The sequence below is a fragment of the Paramacrobiotus metropolitanus genome, unplaced genomic scaffold, assembly GCF_019649055.1.
Source record: "Paramacrobiotus metropolitanus isolate TYO unplaced genomic scaffold, Prichtersi_v1.0 Parri_scaffold0000015, whole genome shotgun sequence".
Lineage (NCBI taxonomy): Eukaryota > Metazoa > Tardigrada > Eutardigrada > Parachela > Macrobiotidae > Paramacrobiotus > Paramacrobiotus metropolitanus.
This window is the reverse complement of record NW_026570235.1, coordinates 9,413-27,382: the sequence shown is the minus strand read 5'-3', so window position 1 is coordinate 27,382 and position 17,970 is coordinate 9,413. Positions and strand designations below refer to the sequence as shown.

Sequence of the window (17,970 nt, the reverse complement as noted above, 5' to 3'; positions counted from 1 at the left end):
CAAAAACAAAAAGCCAGACACAGATCGTGGCACACAACCGATAACCATCTACGTTTGCAACGGGTAACTTCACATTCCAAGCAATCAACGGAAGGCGATAGATGATACGAACGAAGGCTATTGTTCGTGAGCCTCAGAATGAGAGATCAGCCGTGCCGGCGTTTCTATCACGTCGTTAGAACAAGTTGGCGACTAAACGCTAACTTAAACTAGGAAAATGCACTTTGCGCGCATTGGCAGACCGGAGCGCAGCTTAGTCGCTTAATCATGGTATTGAAACTGCTTTTATTTTCCTTTTCCGTACAGAGTAGTTCTTGAAAAACATCCGCCTTTTAATGAAAGTATTCTCATAGTGTCAAAACTTTCATAAAGTCTCTAACTTCAGGAATGATTCCTAGTGATCATGCATGCCTTAATCTCAAAACTTGATCTTTTTCAAGGAACAACCGTAATTTCTTACTAGTGCAAGCTCAAGCAAAATGAAACTGTTTCATTTTTGCAAATTTTGAACATGTTTCGACATACGCATGTGACCAGTAATAATGTCACCCCCCTTTTTTACAAAGAAAAAAGCTGCCGACCTGACATTTTCAACACGCCGCTCTTCTCACCATAAAAACAGTACTTTAACTCTTTTACCAGAGTGACATCACGGGAGAAGATGCAAAGAAAAGCCCATTTTTAGGTCACTTTTTGACCTCTAACTCTAACCAGGGCCCCGTCACCGGATGTAAATTCAAAAAATTTTGATCTATTGCAGAAAGAGAGGAACACTAGAATAAACGAAAAAATTAGTTTCATCTGCCATGATCAATGGGCGTGGCCAAAACAATAATTAACAATAAATTCTACACTATGCTGTAGCCTATGAGCAATGCACCGCATCATACGTTGTAAAGTTAGCGATCAACCTGTACAAGGCCAGTTTAAGTACTCGTCCGAAGAGGCAGAGGGAGCGGTACAAATCTGTTTCTACTTTCTACTAAAAAAAAAGTAAGTGTATACTGTATCGTTTTCAGAAACAGTGAACAACGATTACATTGCATTCCATAAAGATGTCACACACATCCAAAGCCGTATAGCGCTTTGTCTATTTATGGAGCGTCTTTTCAGATGAAATTTGAATAAAATATTGAATAACCATTTCGAAGTCAACAGATAAAAGCTTTTAGCGATTTGTTAAGTTAAACCGGCCTTGTACAAATTGTTCGATAACGTAATAACTAATAAAGTACGACGCAGTGCATTCCCTCATTGGCATTGCCCATAGGCTGCAGCATAGTGTAGAATTTGATGTTAAATTCTGTTTTGGCCACGCCCACTGACCATGGCAGATGAAACTGATTTTTGTTGTTTGTTTTAATGTTTCTCTGTCTTTCTGCAAAAGATCAGAATTTTTCTGACTTGACAACGGCTGGTGCTCCTTTTTGGATTTGATGTGACCTTTCTGTGGAAATTATTCTTACTTCCTTATACGACGTAATTTCCGATTTCCTTGTATGACGACATTACTTCCTTGCATAACGTCATTTCTTACTTCCGTAACGGACAGACAGACAGACAGCACATCTTTAATTTTGTCTGAATTAGAGGACCATCGCTGCGCTCCGGTAGATTAATGCGTTATGACGTGTACTGGCGTTCCTCATTGTTAGTACACATCTTACTACTACTTTACTACTTCTACCCCGAGGCTTAGGCTTAGTCTTTACTACAACAGCTATTCGAGTCATCACCCCGTGTTCGAGTCGAGCCTTCCCAGTCGAGCCTTCCCGTGTTCGAGTCGAGCCTCCAGCAAAAAACTTTGACCGCGACTTGCCATTTCGACGTGACCGCGTGACACTGACGTAGCTTAATCTATTGTTATCATGTACCAGCTGACCCTTTGCTTAGGTTAGTCCACGTGTCATGTTGTCGTAGTGTATTGGCTAGTTTGTAAATCCCTATTGTTCTTCGTTACCCGTTTGCACGATACGAGCCACACCTGCGTCTGCCCAGGGCAATATAAGGCGCTCGTCGCCCAGTGTAAAGTCAAGTGTTATTGAATCCAACAATTAGAGACTTGTTCTCGATGTGATTAACTTCACGATTGCTCTGGTAATCACTTTTGCAGTGAACTTCGCTTCCAGACCCCTTGGTGACCTTTCAGTCGCCTACGTCTGTGTTTCTCCTCTACGTTGCTGGCGTGCATTACCCTTGACTGGTAGTCTCGCAGTAAGATTACTGGTGACCTTTAGCTCTCGCTTGCATCCGTTGACCTTTCGGTCTCTTCGTCTTCATGCCCTGTAGCGCCAGGTTGATGGATATTGCCCTTACCGTTTCTGCTAACATCTAGCGTGAGGTCAGGTAAGTATACTCGTATCTTTGTGTATTTTTCGTGTTCGCAGCAGGGATTTCAGGTTCCGGTCTTCGACTTCGACTTCTACTTCTACCATCTACTACTTTCTTACCAGTTTGAGATTTCAAGAGTGTTCTACTGATTGTGTCGTGGTCAGGGAAGTGGTTCGACAAAGGTAAACGCCCTTTACTTATTGAATTACACGACAGTTAATTACATATGCATTCTTTTGCATCCTTATGAGACCAGTTGCCACTGTGTAGAGGTGCCGTCTGTTAGATTTAATATCCTCCAATTTTTTTTACCTCCTGCACATCTTACTTATGTACATACTACATACCATAAAGCACTCGGACGGGTGCAGCAAAATGGTTTTTGTTTTTTTTGCGGCAGGTTCACTGGACAGGCTCATATATGCGGTATACGATGGGGATCAGTCGTAGCACATATGAAACTGGTTCAGTGCGGCAGGTTCACTGAATTGTGACAGGTTCATATTTGCGGTATACGATGGGGATCAGTCGTAGCATATATGAAACTGTAATTTCAGTTTTTGGTCTTCGATATCCGTGTGTAAACAAAAGTAAATTTTAACGCCCGTAGAGTATGGAAGGGTCCGGCCGGTTGAAGGAAGCGGTAGGAAGTACAAGTGATGTGTGACATGAGTAATGTTTTGGCCGAGTAACGATGCGTGAAATTTGTTGATGGCGTTGTTAACTCGGCATCTTTTTTGGTTGTCGTTATTAGTTATTTTTGTTATTAAAACTGATTCTCAGTATTGGGTACAGTATTTGTAGATTTTAAGATAACATAATAGCAGTAACCTAAAAATGAGATTGAATGATCCGTCTGTTGGAGCACAAAAACGGGATTGTGGTGTGAAATAATGGTTGGAGCATACTATAATTATAGTAATGTAGGAGCATATTGCAGGAACATATTGTAGAAGCACATTATAAGAGTATAATAGTGAGGCGGCGAAACAGGTGTAAGTTGATGGTTTGGAGTCGAAAGTCGATCGAACGGCTTGAACTGTGGCTACTGGTAGAAGTGCGCAAACGCTGCACTATTGCCAAATTACAACCGTTGAATGGCGTTCGAAGTTCTTTTGTTTTGTTAATACTAGTTAGCTAGCTAGTCAAATACTTTTTTTAAATTCCAATTCGAAGATTTCCCTCGCGCACAGCAGGTTTTCCATTGCAAGATATTTAGAGTGAGTCTTGAAATTTACTACGACGATCGCGATAGTACGAATAGCACACGAGATCGTCCTGAAATGGTCTACCATGACATGTACGATGGTGATTGCAGCAGCAATTGTATTCCGCGAGTCCGTAAATCGTGCTACTGTGATCGCACGTAGTCGTGTCCGTAAATACCATAGCGAAATTTTTTCGCTATCGCAGTGATAGCATGTGCGATCGCCATGCCAAATCTCCAGTGTCCGTAAAATCTGCTATAGGATGTGTCATGGGACATGCTATTTCTACGTTGCTAGATAGCTGCGTAGAAAACGTGCTATCTGGGGTTTCCAGCGGTTTTTGCGTATCAACATACAAAAATTTAAGATCAAACAGACTTAGTTTTATTCCGATAGTAAGTTGTAACAGTTCCTAGTAATCAATGGGTACAGTAATCCTGCGACATTTTTTCCGTTAGCTGAGAAGTAACCTTATTTAACATTGCAGCACCAGTTAGCAGTAGACCTATGTTTTGCAGTATCAGTTACAAATAGTTGCAGCCTTTCAGGTTGCTATTTATTGCGAGAAAGTTTTTTTTCAGCAGCCTAACGGCCATAATAAAAAAAATACGCTGCGAGTAAAAGTTAATAAATCAGGTGAAATTTACTGCGCACTGAAGTGGAGAAAAAAACCAGCGTTCTTCATTTCGATAAATGTCGACAGTGCTGTTTCCGGTTCCGGTACAGTTGCCATTACACTTTTGATTTCTGGACACCGGTAGGTGTGCGATCGCGAATGTGATCGCAATAGCGAAAGCGATCCCACGGCGTGTCATTTGCTATAGCATTGCATTTGTCGGTTTTCTAACTCGTGAGTCCGTAAATTCACCTACCATTTCGATAATGCACGATTAAGAATCGCGATCGCCATAGTGAATTTCAAGATTCACTCTTAGTTTTACAGTCGAAGCTAACGATATAATTCGATAAAATACAGCGAACTTTGACTTTTTTCTGTTTTTTCCTACTGGGATGTTTTTTCCACCTTATAAAAATTTTATTGTCAAATTTGAATTTTAGCAACATCAAAATTTAACCAGTCTGGCAGAACCGTTATCACGCGGTCCACGCCAACATACCGTCTTCTGATTGGTTGCGATTTTGGCCGTTATGTGGCATATTGCGCTTGCGCACTTCTATCATTAGTCACAGTTCGAGCCGTTCGATCGACTTTCGACTCCAAACCATCAACTTACACCTGTTTCGCCGCCTCACTAATATTAGATACAAGTATCGGGTAGTAAAGACAATATCAACAGAAATTGCTCTGTTACAAATTTAACAAGATAGTAGATTATATTAAAAGATGATATGTTTGAAAAAAACTGATAATGAAGGGGTGAATGTTGTAATAGCGGGAAGGTTGTAGGGGGTTTTACTGTAGTCTGACATAAGTGTATTCGACTTATTGGTTGTTCATACTTCATAGTTTAATGAAGTGTAACAGGAAGCGGAGTGTGTTGTGTATTATGAGTTGTGGTGGTGGATGGTGATGGATTACTGTGGAAAATTCATGAAAGTTCAAGAAAGTTGATTGCTTAATGGAGCAGACTATAATGTTCTGATCTGATGGTTATGGATGTTTAGTGACAGGTGGTTTTCATATGGGAAGTAGGTTGCGATGTACATTAAAAAGTTGTTCGAGAAAATGTTAGGGTAATTCGGTTTGTTGACTCGATTTTTTTAGTTCGGTGGGTATATAAGGAATTCCGAAATAAGCAGAAGTTGCGTGTGAGCTATTATGGATTTGAAGAAGTATGCAGTGAAGAAGATTTTTATTCTGTTGGTTATTTTGTGGTAGTCGGTTTGGATTTTGGAACAGTGCTGATTCAGGCTGCCGTGTTTTGTTTGGCTTTGGTACGTTTTCTTAGCTTCAGTATGGGTTAGTAAGTTTTCTTGCACAGAAATCTGCGTTAAATTTTAAGTATGGTTATCCTTAATAAAATAATGGAAGGTGATTCTAATCGGAAGAAATATGCGTGAATACATGCGTGAATATAGAAAAAAACGTAAAATGCAAATTGAGGGTAATTGTAGTAGGAAGAAAATGAAGTAAGTAATGATGAGGTAAATAGGTTTATGAAGCGCTAATTATTTTGATTTGTAATAATGTGTTTTATGCGAACTGTAAAATTCGTGATTTGAAAAATTTAGATACTAATGAGTCTTAAATCATCATGAAAATCGGTTTTATGGAAAGTGCTGCTTTATTAGATACGAACAATGTCGTACCGCTTAAGTGCACTCAGGGTATGAGCGTGTTTTTCCAGACCCAGATTAAATTGTAATGATAATTTATTCCGAATCTGGAACTCAGAACCCGGACTAGAAAAAAGAGCTTATCTTTGTTACTGTGGTTCACCAGGTGATCGGCTTTATAGTATTTCACCTGAAAAATATTTTAAATTATGTCTTTAAAGTGCAGCCAATAGGCTTCAAAAAGATTGCTCCTACGGTTTTCGAGCTCTGAACCTCTATCAACGGGATCAGTTAGAATGGAAAATCAATTATATTTTCAAAAAGGACAATTTTTGTATAGGAAAAGATTAGGTAGCAAAAGTGTAGCTAATTATTTTTATCCAAAAATTTTTTGCTTTACTATTTTCCTGTTCATGTACGATACTGTTCATGTACTATGCTCCTATTCATGTACTATATTATTTTCGATAACAAAAGTGTCAATTTCAAAGCCCTCAAATTAAACGTCTTATTTTCATAAAGCCATTGCCGGCATTGGTGTTATCACTGCCACTAAACAGACCGACCGTTTCATCCTGGATAAGGAGCTTTATTTGAAATTAATTCAACAATGAACACATAATTTTCATTATATTTGGAATTCTGTATGTACAGCAAAAACTCGACTACTTTCAGTCAATATTACAGAATTCTGTTAGAAATCGTGCTGTTAGAAATCAAAATTAGAAACCTCCTCGAGGCTGCAGTTAGATTTAGTTGGGCTCAGTAGGGCGCATAGTTACTGTACAACATAGTAAATATAGATTCATAGATAAAGATTCGCTTCGAATTCGGGACAAGGTCTTACTTCTCCTATTGTATTGATACCTACGTTAACAATGTTGGCAAGCTATCGAATTAGTTTTTACTTGAGAATAAATCAATATGGTTTTAATGAATATTATCTGGCAACCGTGGTTTGATAGCTTCTTCGAAGTCACGTTGAGTTCGAAGCTTCCTACAGTTTCCGATATGCAGAATCCGGTGGCATTAATATAAGCAGTTGTGTTTTTGCGGGTTGGTTTGATCTATCCAAAGGTTACGGGGTGTGTTTGTAATAATTATAGATCTTATCCCTTGAAATCATTTGTATTGACATAATTGGGATCATGTACCGATGACGTATGTTCCCTGTTGTACTGGTGAGGACGTATTGGCATCCCTGTATTGTGGTAGTGAGGTGGTAAGATCATGTTTGTGGAACTGTTGCTTACGGAAGTATGCAACAAGGCAACACCAATCTCCAGAGTTCCTTCTCTGCTGACTGCGGTCAGGCTGGTAGTAGTACACGCGTTGCGTGTATTATGTCAGATGTACCTACCAGTTGCGTAGAGACAGGTTACGTGACGGAAATATCAATAACAAACATAAGAAAAAACAGTAAGGTGAAAAACCTTTTGCATCATGACGGTGCTCACTTTATGATAAGTACATACGAAATAGATTCCGTACTTCATGTTTAATAAAGTTTAATTTTTAATAGTGTTTTAATACGTACACAGTATTATTCATGTTTTATAAATAACCATACTATCACGAAGTACGGTTTGGTATAATTTGGATTATTAAGGGTAATTGGCTGCTTACTTAGGAGTGTCTCACGAATTTAACTCGGCATATCATAGCATAGCAATTTTTTAAGAATTTTGGTGATTTTCCATTCTGTATTTAATGGCACTTTTGCGGGCAATTAATGTGCGGTTACTCATGCTCATCCCGGTGGCGGTCCATCAAGGTAACTATACCTTCTGCGGAATGTTGACTGCTCATCCTCATCATGTTCGTAAATAACCATTATGGCCGCTCGGTCGTTCAGTGTTGTCGCGTCACTTCGCAACATTTCATAATAAAGTTTTTGCTGGTTTTCATTGAAAATGTTGTAATACTGCCGTAATTTGACACAGACTGTCAGAGGTGTCAAATCTAAGAAATCTTTTACGGTTTTAACTCTTCATCGTCAATGTGCCGAGTCAGTCCAAACTGTCGAATGAAACAATATACAAATAAAAAATATAGTACTATAGTATAATTATAGTTGTAGTTTCGTAAACCTCGCAGTTCGTTTCAGCGCACTGCGTTTGCAGACTCGGCAGGCATCGGGAATTTTGTTCACTTAGCCTTCCAGATCGAGTATGTCTTAGGTGGATCTGATCGATAATATGTGTTTTCGGTAAGAAAATACTTTTACCGATCTTCTTATTCGCTGATCTCCTTAACAGGTGTTTCAGGACTGGACTGCTGGTTTTGTACTACCAACGAAACTATTAAAGAGCCAGAGTTGTTAAAGCTTGCCAATGATCCAAACGTTTTCAATGCTTGTGAACCAGGTGGAAACTTACCCAGCACAGCAAAGGAGGCATGTCCATTCTATGTCGGAAGAGTGTACTATTGTGGAATTTTTTACTATATGGACAGAAGAAACAAGAATAACAAAATACCGATTTCCCGACGCTGCATTATTGCGATTTATGATACCGGCCCGCCCGTTTTTTCAGATGCACAACCGTTATTTTGTTATACTGAAATGGTTAAGGGAGACAGAAGCTACTCCTGCATCTGCCGTGGGTCGTATTGCAATAATTTCAGCCTAGCAGCGATTGGCATCGCCGTCGACAACACGAATTTACCAGACAATCAGGTAGACCAGTTATGGGTCTCAAACCATTACGAGTAACCTCTGATTACAAACTGGTTTTAACCTGTTTGCTGAACTGATCATTTCTTTTTTTGGAAACCGTTATAGGAACCCCCTAAAATCGCCGTTTATTACAGGCACCCTTTTCACACCCCGTTTATTATAGGCACCCTTTTAAGTTAATATATATATATATGACAGATTCAGTATTCTCAAATAGTAATGCAGTTTTCTTCGGATAATAGTACAATTTTTTCTAGCGTCGAGTAAAGTATGTACATCAGGCTTTCCAGCCTATAAAAGGCCGGTTAGGCAAACAAGCCTAGAACGAATTAGTATCGTGCCTTCTACTGCGACCAGAAGGTCATCTTTCGCGGTTGCCAGCTCATTCACCGGCTTCCTTCCAAGCCCTTTAGGACACCGTGTGATTTCTTAGCCTGCAACACTTCTGCCAATCATTCCCTTTGAGCTGAAGCTTTTGTGAATCCTGAGGCTTTTGGGAATATAGTGTCAGCGGCGATACTCCAGAAATCAGTTCAGCAATGTAGGAACACGTCATCGGGCCGCATTGATTGGACCCCGGCAACTGAAGCTGGACACTGATACTGATACAACAAAATTACCGATACATATGTGTGTATAACTTTATTACACTGACCTTTTGTCCATAGTTTTACGGTGATAGCAACTGTATAAAATATTTTTTGGAATATGAAAATAATATTCCGTTCACATAATATATTACAGTATTATTATACCCGTTAATTTAAAAAGGGTACCTATAACAAACGGGGTGTGAAAAGGGGTGCCTTTAAGGGTACCCTTCTTTTTTATATTAATATTGTATCCTGTTGTAGTGAAAGACATATCATTTGCCTGATGGTTATTCGCGCGCTTTAATAATTTTAAAGCTGATTACCAAATATGATCGTATGTCTTATAACATTTTATTATGTGTTAGTTTGCACTCGTTTTCAGTTTTGTTATCATTCGTGTGAGACTGTGAGTCCACAACTCATAAATACTTACCAGTAATAATCTGTGATCGAGTGGCCACTGTAACTGCATTTTCTAAGTCTGTTGCGGGAAACAGTTTTGTTTACATTTTACAAACGTTTTACGTAGGTTAAAACGATAACCGAATTAAAACAATTTTTTTTATAAGAGCTTGATATATTAAGTATCACTGATACGTAAACCTGATACGTAAACCTTGGGATTTCACTGATACGTAAATCTCAATTCCATCGAGAGGCTGACATAGTGGTGATACATATTCTATGCACAGAAAAAGCCAATACCAGCTGGATCTTCACTATCGCCCGTTATGCCAAGCAGTGGGTCAGGCAGTACAGGCAGTGCTTCGAACAGTGCGGACAACCCGGCTCTACAATCCGTTGCTGGTAACAAAGAATCTGGAGACGAAGTGGCGGCTAGTGGACAAAGCCCCACCTCAGCCGGCAAAGGTGGTTCGACAAATGGGAGCAGCAATGCGGCTGGATCAAAAGGCAGGTCATTTACTGTTATCTGTCACACTAACACAAACCCACATACGAACACTATGACTTTTCGTAGAGAGTGGACCAAACGTGATTGTTATTATCGCCACTGTCGTTGTTGCGGTATGTTACAGTCGTGCGACGAGGATCTTGGTTTGCACTGCATTTATGACTTTAACAGGCCATTTTGCTGCTAATCGGAGGTATCGTTCTCTATAAACACAACCATCATCATAGACGACGACGTCCGGAAGACGAGGAAGAGGATGAGAATGACGAGCAGTCGCAGAGATGACGAAAAGGTTGTGGATGAAATTTAGTTGGGCCCCGAATCTTTGTGTGTGAACCGGTGCACGATCTCGGTAATACTAGTAAAACGCACAACCCGATAGTACCCACTGAGCGTTATGCTTCTAAAAATACGAGTACTTAGTTTAACCACCAGGAAAGGAATCGGTAGTGAGGGTATAGGTGTGATCATTTCAAAGTAAGCTTTTGCGTTCTACTTCGGCTGCATGGCAGTTATAACTGTTAATAAGTTGGTCTTGCAGTACATACGCAGTTTTGTTCAGATACGTCGAATTCTATTGTTCTCTAAAGTGAAAAATTAATGAATTACTGGTGATAGTGAACTGTTTGCTTATTTTGCATGCTTATTGAGTACAAGATCTATACTACGCGCGGCGCCCCATAGTTTTGAGATCTCTATAACCGTAAAACTTCTGGAAAAACGGACAACGCCATTAGATCCGGGATAGTTCAGAAGTGGCCGGCATGTGTTCTTTTTTATGAAAATATCGAGCCGGTATCAAGCCGGCATCAAGACCAGATTGATCAACCCATCTTAAAGGTCACCTTGAAACTTAGAAATATTTGCCTAGATACAATACAGAATACCAATTGACATAATTATCACACTAATTAAACCGAAAAATAAATAAATTATTGTACTTATTCAAACACTCGCGTTATTCAAACATTGCTGCCGGTGTTGCCGAGCTCGAAACACGTTTAAAATCAACCGATATAAAATGCAAAAATATCAAATATAAAATCAATACGAAAAATCACTGGACGAGTGAGTGACCGAAACACTATCACCGAATCACTACCACTATCACTATCACCGAGCGGAATCTCTAGATGACTGGGTGACCGAGCTACCACCACTGACCAGTAAGAAAATCACTAGACAAGTGAGTGACCGAAACACCATTACTGCCCACTGAGCGAAATTTCTAGGTGAGTGAGTCATCGAGCGGGCTTTGCTCTCGCTCACCTAACGGGCTCCGTGCACTGGACAGTAGTTGTAGCAGCGTCATATCCTCACCTAGCGATTTTTCTCCTTACTTAGCGATATTTCTTACTGGACAGGTTGAGCTCGGTCAGTGGCTCACCTAGTGATTGAGTGCGTCAAAAAATTGCTAGGTGAGTACGTGACCGAGCTACCACCACTGTCCAGTGCCCAGAACCCCTTAGGTGAAAGAGTACCGAGATACCACTTCTGTCCAGTGCATAGATCCCGTTAGGAAGATATGGGTGACCGAGCTACCAATACTGCCCAGCACACAGAGCCCGTTAGGTGAACGCGTGACCGAGCTAACACTACTGTCCAGTGCACGAACTCGGTTAAGTGATCTAGTGACCGAGCTACCACTACTGTCTAGTGCATAGATCCCGTTAGGAAGATGGGTGACCGAGCTACCACTACTGTCCAGTGCATAGATCCCGTTAGGAAGATATGGGTGACCGAGCTACCGATACTGCCCAGCACACAGAGCCCGTTAGGTGAACGCGTGACCGAGCTAACACTACTGTCCAGTGCACGAACTCCGTTAAGTGATCTAGTGACCGAGTTACCAGTACTGTCCTTTGCATAGATCCCGTTAGGGAGGTGGGTGACCGAGCTACCAAAGCTGTCCAGTGCACAGAGCCCGTTAGGTGAACGTATGACCAAACTGCAATATTACTGAGCAAAATAGAGCAGCGCCTGCTAAGTTCTTAATGGGTGACCTATCTAGCACCACTGTCCAGTCTTAGCGTCCTTTTAGTTTGTAATGTGATACTCTCATGGGTGATTAGATTCGGATGGTTTTCCGCTAAGAAAATTTAACAAAAAATGATCTGTAAAGTCAAAGTAATTGCGTTCGACTGCACGAAACCAAAACATCCATTTTTTTATAAAATTTTTGTTATCGGGCTCTTCAGATTTATCCGTTCTATGTTAACAATCCGTAAACCGGCCAAGGAGTTTAGAACCCAAGAAACGCGGAGGCGAAGCCGAGGCTGTTTCTTGTAAGTCAATATAAGATGACTGTGAACAGGTGATTGTGTAATAATTATTATTAGCTTTTCTCTGTTTTGCGTCGCTTCTGTTTGCTTGATTTCAAATCTCCACAAAATTCTTGTTCAAAATAACCAAAGATTACTTTCACGGGTGTATTAAAATTTGCGAGTTATGTACTCAGAGGATTTTGGAATGAACGACCACAGAATGTTTTTTCCAATTGCCTTAACGATACTCGTGCAGCTGCATTCCATTGCACTAAAGATATACATCGAATCGAATCGATATCGAATTTCCGCAGACGACTGTTACACCAATCACATCCAAAACGAGCATTTTGAAAATTGTCAGTAGGCTGAACAATTAAAAACAAAAGTTCGTTCTCAATTCATCTGTCTACTCAGTTCATATAAAGGCGCTTCGGGCTTCCGTTGTGCGCTTGCGATAGCATGCCAGGTACGGCGTTAACGAGCGGACGTCTTCAGCAGTGCCAGCTTCGCAGGTTCCAATCGAGGACAGAAGATAACGACCGTTTTGGTCACCGAATCCATTTAGGAACTCCGAGTTTTCATAATCCATTTTCGTGATATTGAGAATTCGCAAATCGGTGCCGGTAAGGTTGTATAAGAAGCTGCCACCCTTGTGAGAATTTGACGTTGTCGAACCGCTACACAAAAATCCGATGATCCAGCTGCTAAGCGCCAGTAAAACTACAGTTTTCTGTGACATAATCTTGGGATATTGATGCGGGTAAACGGTGGCGACAAAGCGATTAGCCGCCAGGAATAATAAAGACCAATGTCCAGCAAATAAGGTGCAGGCAAAGAGAAAGGTCATAGAATCACAGCTAGCAAACAAGGGCGTCCCAAAAAGTGCATTGACAGTACTTTGACGGCCACAATGGGATATTGTAAACCGCATGTCAGGACTTCTTGAATTAAATGGTTAATGATGAGAATTCCGGTTCCTTTACGCAGTTTAGAACTTTTCAAAATCGCTGTTAAAATAGCTATAAATAACGTTGTGCCGATAATACATACTGTAAAGACGGAGATGAACCACGTGACCACAAGAATGGAGGATACTTCCACAACGTTGTAGCGCACATCGATGCGAGAGGTACGGTTGGGCATGTCGATCCTATGATAAAATTTTCACCAATACCATTAAACTGTATTGTGATTCTGCTTTGTGCAGGATCTTCAGGATATCTTTCTCGGTTATCCCATTAAATACTTAATCGATAAATACGTTTTTATTTAGGAAACACACAAAAGTAGCAACCAGTAAATATCCTTGGTGATGATGCAATAGGCAGCCCATCGATTTATAAAATATAAAAGCATAGATAATACAGCAACATAATCGGCTTTTCAAACGGCAATCCAGATTAGTCGGTGACCTTTATAACTGATCGAGCAACAGATTCAGTATTTCATAGTCCGGTTGAAACTGAAAATTGTAACCGTTAATGCGATGGAATGTCATGTAACTGACGATTCCACCTGTACCAGATGCGAAGTGAAGCCGGTCCAACAGAAATGTTTTTGCTTATCGCAGCGAAACTGGTGAGCCTGTTATTTGCACAGGCCTTGGATAAGCAGGAGTGCTGGTGTGGGACCTTATAACTATCCCCAGTGTAATAATCTTTAGAATGAGATAAGCGCATTGGCATTTAGCATTCTGTACAGTATTACCCGGATTCGCGCTTACATTAATAGGCACACTTATTTCAGGCCCTTTAATTCATTTTTATGAACCTTTTGAATTCTGCTGACTCAGTCATGCTATGCAGTAATTATTAACGTAGTTCTCAGATTTTCTAGTAGATAACATCGTCCAACAGTTTCGTTTGTTGAAGAACAGCACTTACTTTAAGTACGTAGTGTTAAAGCAGGCTAATCACACCGAATACAAAATTCTGAGGATTTCTATGTGCTTTCGTACTGTTGATGGACTGCCACGTTTTAGGAGTTTTGCAAAATTAAAATGTCGTTTAACTTAAGGAAGCAGTATTAGCGGCCTTTAATAGTTAACACCTCAATACAATTTTTGAGATATCGATATTGCCGTATCTTGGTGTTCATTGGTGTTCTGGAGCGCGGAACCATGACCATCACTATTTAATGCCACCACTATTTTACCATATAATGTTAACTACAAATGTCGTTGCATAGCTCTAACTAACTGTAAGAAACAATCAAATTAAAACTGCAGTGAAGAAATGCCATCGCTCTAAAAATTAAACCGACACTACAGCTAGCTGGACAGAAATAAGGGCCGGTTAAATGCGCAGATGGGAAACATGTAAACTATACGGGTTCCCTTTCATCGAAAGCGTATCAATGCTTCCCGGACTGTGTTCCAGGCAGTTAATCAAGACAAAGTTGAAGTTTACATAGCGTTTCAACTTGAATTGTTGGAAATACAGCACCGTCACGGTCATACACCCGCGACATCAGTTTGGGCCGAGGTGACTCTTTTGCCACACAGCACTTGGCAGTAGTTGGCACTGTCGACGAAATTTCGGACTGGATAAGAAGTAGACAGAAAATGTGATGGAGTAGTTGCTTAACTGAATCAGGTCCACGAACCAGCTGACATGGCTCACTTCCTCATTGGTCAATGCCAAGCTGCGATACTTCTATAGCATTTAGCTTCTGTCCAGCATGCTTACGAGCATTTAACTGCGAAATAATTGAGAGATCAAAGGAGTCTGACTTTCGGACAAGCAATGCAAACCGCCATACTTCCATACTTGCAACTACAATATGCTTACGTATCTGTACTGTCGTACATACAACCACACGCAACAACAGAACACTTATGTGTACTGCTTACTTACCAGTTAACGAATTCTTTTGCTGTTCTATACCAAAAAGCTCCGAATCCTCTATAAGCAGCAAGTACATCGACTGTGGAATTACCGTCCAGGATAGATGTGTTTGCTGCATTTACAAGATTTTCCGCTACGGCTGTGACATAATCCGGGAACAATGACCACCTGTAAAAAATTCCTACATGTTAATATCTGTTCGGAACAGAATACGAAGTCATAGTCCAGAGATTTTTAAATAATGGTAACAATATTTTCGTCCATTACTAGAACACTCCACCTTGGTATAACAAATTCGTGGCATAAGCTTTTTCAAAATAAATATGAAATATAACAGTATCCAGACATAACGTATAAACCTATCCGGAGAGGTACATGCGCCTATTAGCGAATTGGTAACCAGTGACTATGACTTAATGTAACGAGCTATCTGTGCAATCTATTTTTGCGAAGCAACATACGTTTCGAACCATCTTTAATTTACTATTACGATACTTCCGGTGTACATCTGCAGATTTTGTAAGTTTTTTTAACATTTTTCGCTTCTGCCTGAAACCAGTAATATATATATGCCCTATTAAAAGTTTTTGTGTCAATGATAGTCTTTTCAGCACTTTTTTTCGTACGTTTTGGTGACACGTGATACGTATGGTTCACAATACCCCTTAAATCGTTACGTTTTTATCCTGTAAAACACAAATTTGTGCGCTAACCGCCATTTTTATTCTTTCCATGCGTTTTTTGTGCTAGCACAAATATGTACTTTTTAACCGGGAAAATAGTGCCCATAAAAGTATTATTAATTTTTTTGTTTAATTAGACGAATGCCGTAAATTGCGTATGTTTCTCAAGTTGTTCAGGATGCAGCACTAGTAGTACCTAATAGCATTAATTTTATGTGACTGATGACCTATTGGAAAAGACACCGCTGCTGCTGCACCGTAATTATTCGACGGTAATAATCATTACATTCAGTAAATTTGGAAATACCCTATGTAGTCTCAGGTAATATGGTCTGCTTGTGATCCTCAATCTTAAAGTACGAAAATCAGTACTACTTGCGGGTAAAGGGTTTTGTTAATTACTCGAACAAAGTGACTTTAACAAGTTAAGCGTACAATTCCCTTTGTGATACACAACTTGAAATGGGCGCTGCCACATGGTTGCACATTATACTCCACTGTCTGCGGTCTTATCAAAGCACATCCAAAGCTTTAATGCAAACCTGGAAAGCGACTTGAAAAGCGAGCTTCCCTGGGATATTTCTGGGGATCAGCCCGTACAATGTCGTCAGATGGATTTTTTTTCTCCCTCGATTACGGTTTCAAGGTCAGGGAACATATTAGCGGGGGTACAGCAGTGAGACGGCGGGACCAGCTAACCGCAAATGGCTGTATCAGCCCGAAATAATTGTACGCTACAAAGAGATCCCTTCAGCATTTACCGACATCCCGCTATCACGTCCAACTTGCATCTTCTGCTGCCCAAGGGCATCCCGCAGTGTTACTCGGACGCGTTGCGGGAAGCACTCGTTTTCCGACTGCAACAAAAGTCATTACACGACGCTGTACAAGTGCCTACTTTGCAAGAATGATTTTCTCGGTATCCAGTTTCTTGGGATTAATGTATTTCCATAAAATTTTCATTTGCGGCCTCCAGACTTCGTACACATAACAGACATTACCATAAAAGCATAATTAATTAAATAAAATTAGAATTCTGGCTTGGAAATATGTTGCATAAATAAACGATAATATTCTATACCGTATACATCCGTTAGACTAAACGATATACAATTTACTCGTATATAGTTACTGAATAAGATTTTCAAAATTGCGTTATCGGTTTCTTGGGAAATTTTGCTTTGTAACTGATGGATGTGATGTAATGGCTTTGATTCTCTTGTAAGTACAGTAATTAATTATAAGCCCATTATCCCCACCTCAATTTTGATTTGATTCATATACTTACTATAATGGTCATTGTTATTACTCATGCGTCCCAATAACACAGCCCTCGTTTGTCAACAAACCGGCGTAGTCGCGTTACTCTTTACTCGGTACGCTCAAACAATCAGCACTGACTACATGTTTTTATGGTCGTAGACGAGTGATATCACGTGGTTACGATGCGCGCAGCGCGATCATAAGCATGGCCGCATGATTTTACGTCACTTTGCTCGGGCTATTTTTCCTTCATGTACTGTAGTACTGTATAATATAAACCGGCTTCCGTAATAAATTATTGTTGTTTGTTGGCTACAGGGACGATGATGAGGAATTCAGCAAAGCACCGCTAAGGAAATCCTACAGCAGCAATAAGTGAACATGGATGGGAATGCTTTCCACTCTTTTTTAAAATGTCTCTCTCTCCTCCACGTAATCTGAGCACTACCGGCATTAACACTGTGTTGTTTTGGGAGAGGTGCGGTTGGAAATTTGGCATAGATGACTGTTGTTTTCTTTCACAACCGATTCGCGGCCTTTGAGATTAGCTTTTTTTTCTGACAGCCATGGATAACGAACCGATACACATACCAACTTGAAATTTGCTGGCTGGCACGCTGCTTGATGGCCTCAAAACAGCTTTCTTACGTCCTGTACATCTTTAAACATGTGTACAGACTACTCACCATCAATTTATGGTGAGTAGTCTGGCACTGCACCCGTGAGAGTGCTTTATAAAGCACTCTCACGGGTGCAGTGCCATTTGCCGGGTTTTGGATTGGACTCCTGATCAAGATGATTTACACAAACTGCCGACCTGGCAACCGTGGCTAGATAGCCTTTTCAAAGTCACCTTGAGACTGAAGCTCTATCGACTCCAGCTTCTGTGAAATGGCTGCGAAACAAATCTTTTTAAAGCAAAAGGGCATGTGATACAGTTTCCGACATGCA

The 17,970-nt window shown here is 40.3% G+C and overlaps 1 protein-coding gene across 7 annotated transcripts; it reads left to right on the top strand.

The window, feature by feature from the left end:
• Positions 1–6,602: 6,602 nt before the first annotated feature.
• On the top strand, positions 6,603–17,592 carry LOC129584980 (uncharacterized). 7 transcript variants are annotated; one of them, XR_008689953.1, is made up of 7 exons: positions 7,261–7,551; positions 8,036–8,454; positions 9,740–9,959; positions 10,027–10,073; positions 10,132–10,312; positions 12,159–12,245; positions 17,338–17,592. XR_008689953.1 is itself a non-coding variant. In XM_055477449.1 (6 exons), the coding sequence occupies exons 1-5, from the start codon at positions 7,488–7,490 to the stop codon at positions 10,243–10,245; spliced, it is 864 nt and encodes a 287-aa protein (XP_055333424.1). In that variant the 5' UTR covers positions 7,261–7,487; the 3' UTR covers positions 10,246–10,252; positions 17,338–17,592. The 7 variants fall into 7 exon arrangements, 2 of the variants coding, with proteins under 2 accessions (XP_055333424.1, XP_055333425.1); XR_008689955.1 differs by lacking the exons at positions 7,261–7,551; positions 12,159–12,245; positions 17,338–17,592 and adding exons at positions 6,603–6,958; positions 12,251–12,385 and having other exon boundaries at positions 10,132–10,610; XR_008689952.1 differs by lacking the exon at positions 12,159–12,245.
• Positions 17,593–17,970: the final 378 nt, after the last annotated feature.